Below are 4,027 nucleotides of genomic sequence, written 5' to 3'. Positions count from 1 at the left end.
AAAAAAAAAAAAAAAAAAAAAAAAAAAAAAAAAAACCCAAATATTCCACTAATACATACCTCACACTGCTCTTGATCAGCACCAGGAAGTCAAATACCTATTTACAAACACTTTCCCTTTCTGATTCAAAACATGGTTGCAACTATACACACAGACATAATCTCCAGTTTCATTCACTTCATTGCAACTCTTCAGTCTTCACAGGAGTCCAGTTATTTCTTGACTTCCTTGCATGTGATACAAATCCAACTATGTATCCTATGAACGCTCCAAGTACCAAAATACTTCCTCCCATCACATACCATGAGAATGAGGATTCTAGCATCCCATTTCTCGACCTCGAGTTCTTGACACTCTCGTTGAACTTTGCACCGACACCGCCATTTACAACCTGCCCTGATGCCAAAATCTCAACCGAATCGTGTACCTCTCCGTCGTGGTTTCCGACATAAGAGATTGTTAGCTTCTCTTTCGTAGCAACCAATCTGGTGTACCCAAACTCGCCTCCGCGGTACATCGATCGCTTTGGTTGTGGGAAGATTGGGACATCGAGGTGGTTTGGTCTCGGCTCCCAGATAGGCTGCCAATCTTGTCCAGCCATCCCAATAACAAGATGGACGGGTAATGCCTCCCAGTCTTCTCCATCCACACCCATACTTCCACAAGTGTAGTTTTTAAGCGGGCAAAATCTCTCGTACCTATGAACATGACCCCATAATGCCAATGTCACGTTGTTTTTCACAAACAATGGTTCCAAATGGTGCAGCATTTTCTCCCTCAATGGCGTGTCTCTAAGTTCGTTGCTCGTCGTGTACATCGGTCTATGTCCTTGTACTACCACGAACGGCGTCTTCTTCCTATCAACAGACTCCAAATCACGCTCTAAGAATGAAAACTGCCTACTTCCTTTAAGGAAATTGGTTTCTGTAGATATGTATACAAAATGCACGGATCCCATGTTAAACGAGTAGAAAAGGTTTCGAGTAGGCACGCCGTTGGCTTTAGTCGGTTCTGATGAATTTCCTGGCATGTTGAACTTCAAACTGTATGGCACCCCACATTCTCCTCCCCCGTCTTTACCATATATACCGGACGCCCAGTCGGGCTTCCATGGCTGAAGAGGCCAATCATATTCATGATTGCCAATACATACATGGTATGCAACCTTGGATGCCACAGGTTCAATCTGATTGAAGAAAACGTCCCACAACCATGAATGACCCCTTGCATAGCTGATATCTCCAATGTGAGAGACAAATGCAGGTTTGTCACCGAGAGCTTCGATGTCACGAAGTATCCACCTAACAGTCGATATACTCTCGTCTTGTGTTCGGACAAAAGTCGTGTATGGCGTTGCAGCTCCCATGTCACCAAAAAGGAAAGCAATTGTTTCATCTGAGTCCTCATTACGAGACATAAAGTTTTGAATGCTACTCCAACCTTTGGACTCACTTCCGACCTGGTAAAAGCGAACACCATTGCATTATAGTTCTTTACCTATATGGTATAGTCAACTCAACAAAAAAACAAATAAAAAAAAAGGACAAAAAGCACCATCACTTTCATTTCTAATTTGAATGCAGCTTATAGTTGAGGAGGAGAACAAAACATTCTTTATAACGATGTGGAAATCTATCCCTAGCAGACACGTTTTAAAAAACCTTGAGTGGAAGCCCAAAAGAGAAAGTCCAAAGAGGATAATATCTAGCGGTGGGCTTGGGCGGTTACAAATGATATCAGAGCCAAACACCAAGCGATGTGCCAGCGAGGAGGCTGAACTTCGAAGGGGGTGGACATGAGGCGGTGTGCCAGCATGGACGCTGGGCCTCGAAGGGGGTGGATTGGGAGGGTCCCACATCGATTGGAGAGAGGAACGAGTGCCAACGAGGACGCTGGGCATCGAAGAGGGGTTTATTGTGAGATCCCACATCAGTTAAGGAGGAGAACAAAATCCCACATCAGTTGATTAGGAGAACGAAACATTTTTTATAAGGGTGTGAAAACCTCTCCCTAGCAGACGCGTCTTAAAAAACCTTTGAGGGAAAACCAAAAAAAGAAAGCCCAAAAATGACAATATCTATTGGTGGGCTTGAACGGTTACACAAACACCAGCTGTTCATGTACATGTAATAGAACCATCATACAGTACCAATCTCCTTCATGATTTCTCATGGCTATAGCAGAGCACACTACACAATGAATCAACAATTGAAACAAGCAGCATAAATCATCACAAGAAAACATCATAACAACCATATGATTTAGCTAACCAAACTACTAATGCCAATGATCAAATTTGAAATTCCATCAGATACAACAGAACAAAAGATTAGGCAAAAAGGTTACCTGATAATAAACCCTAGATCCATTCTGCAAGTTTGTCATAACAGCATCATGAATGAAACCAGGATCCCTCCAGCCAATGCTGTCATTAGCAGGGGAATCGCACATGTGCTTCCTCTCGTACCTCGCAACACGAGCCGCAACAATCTGATCAAGCTCCTCCTCCTTCTCTCCATACCTCACCAACCTTTCCGATCCATCTTCCGTCACGAACATCACTCTCATTTCATCATCCTGGTCCGTGAACGCCAGATGGATCTGCTCCGGACCGCGGCCGGGGCTAAATCGGAGCTCTTCCGAGGATGCAAGGAGGTGCTTCGTTCCAGGCAGAGGGTTGTTGTCGTGGTCATGATGCTTATCGTCAATCTCCGATTCGGTCCATCGAAAAATCCTGAAGGAGTATTTGGATCGGAGGTTGACTAAGGGGATTGTAACGGATCCGGAGCCGGATTCCCAGCCGGGAGACGAAGAAAGAAAAACATAGCCGATGAAATGCTTGTGAGACGAATTTGGAGGCGAGTAAATTCCAAGCCAGTCGAGCTTGGAGGGAGATTCGACTCCAGACCATTGGATTTGAACTGGATCGCCGGATTTGTTGAGAGTAGAAGGGGAAATCGAAATCGAAACTTTGGATTGGATTGAAATGGGGAAGATGGAGATGAGAAGGATGAGATAGATGAGATTCTCCATGGGAATGAATGAAGAACAGGTATCAAAAACACTGCTGGAGACGCCCAGATTCTTATTGGATGAACTTGGAAACAGAAAAATTAGGCATGTTCTTCAGCTTCAAGCTTGGATTCTTGTAAAGATTACCAAATTTTTGGGCCCATCCATCGTCTTTGTTACGAAACTTTTCAAATAATGTTAAATGGCAATTTTTAGTAGCCTCACCATTTGAAGTGAAAGGTTTGAATTGCTCCCCAAAAATGGTAATGCCACGACGAAAACACAATGTACGTATTCAAGACAGACCGATGGTAAACACAAAATTACTTCTATTGACACGGTCCATCACTATTTATTCAATTTATATGATATTGATTCATTTATGTACCCTCCTTTTTCGAACGCCACATTATCACTATCTTTTGCCTTGGTTCGTCCCCGAACTACATCTTATTAGGGGAGGTTTCACTCTAATATCATATGTAACGCCCCATACCCATATTTCGAAATTCGATTTGACACCTAATTGTCTCGGCTTTCCTTTACATCCCAACAATATGATGCTTTACCTACTTGACTTGTCTTGTCTCAAACTGCTTCTAGAAGTGAAGACTATTCTTACACACCAACATGGTTATTTTAACATGTTTTGTCTTTCTCAAACACATTCTAGGAGATGACCCAACATAGATTTGGTCCAAATCAAACACGTTTAACTTTGAAATTCCTATAATTGTGTAATCGAAAAGAAAATGTTGGTAATGAAAGTTTCACCGGCGTAGAAGACATTGAAATCGATTTTGATTTTATTTAGAATTAAACAAAAACGAAAAAATTAAGCCAACTTATATTGAAAAAACATGGAGAAAATTATGCGAGTCTTATAGATATATCCAAAGGGACTAGACAAGCCGAGCTCTAAAGGAAATCATGACTCTCCCGAGAGAAAATATGAAATTATATCATATTTAAATATTATAAGATATCTCAGTATATATTTAAATTATTTGAGACT

The 4,027-nt window shown here is 41.9% G+C and overlaps 1 protein-coding gene across 1 annotated transcript; it reads right to left on the bottom strand.

Moving 5' to 3' along the window:
* Window positions 1–6: 6 nt before the first annotated feature.
* Window positions 7–3,208, bottom strand: LOC111454362 (probable inactive purple acid phosphatase 2). Its single transcript, XM_023095830.1, has 2 exons — window positions 2,347–3,208; window positions 7–1,459 (listed from the first exon to the last, which is right to left on the bottom strand). The coding sequence occupies exons 1-2, from the start codon at window positions 3,031–3,033 to the stop codon at window positions 179–181; spliced, it is 1,968 nt and encodes a 655-aa protein (XP_022951598.1). The 5' UTR covers window positions 3,034–3,208; the 3' UTR covers window positions 7–178.
* Window positions 3,209–4,027: the final 819 nt, after the last annotated feature.

The sequence above is a fragment of the Cucurbita moschata genome, unplaced genomic scaffold, assembly GCF_002738365.1.
Source record: "Cucurbita moschata cultivar Rifu unplaced genomic scaffold, Cmos_1.0 Cmo_Scf00016, whole genome shotgun sequence".
NCBI lineage: Eukaryota > Viridiplantae > Streptophyta > Magnoliopsida > Cucurbitales > Cucurbitaceae > Cucurbita > Cucurbita moschata.
The sequence above is the reverse complement of the archived record's forward strand: the minus strand, read 5'-3'. Positions and strand labels throughout refer to the sequence as shown.

Coding starts and splice junctions, on each gene's coding strand:
- LOC111454362 (XM_023095830.1), bottom strand. CDS start 3,033: ATGGAGAATCTCATCTATCTCATCCTTCTCATCTCCATCTTCCCCATT. Junction 1,460..2,346: donor GATCTAGGGTTTATTATCAG/GTAACCTTTTTG, acceptor CGCTTTTACCAG/GTCGGAAGTGAGTCCAAAGG.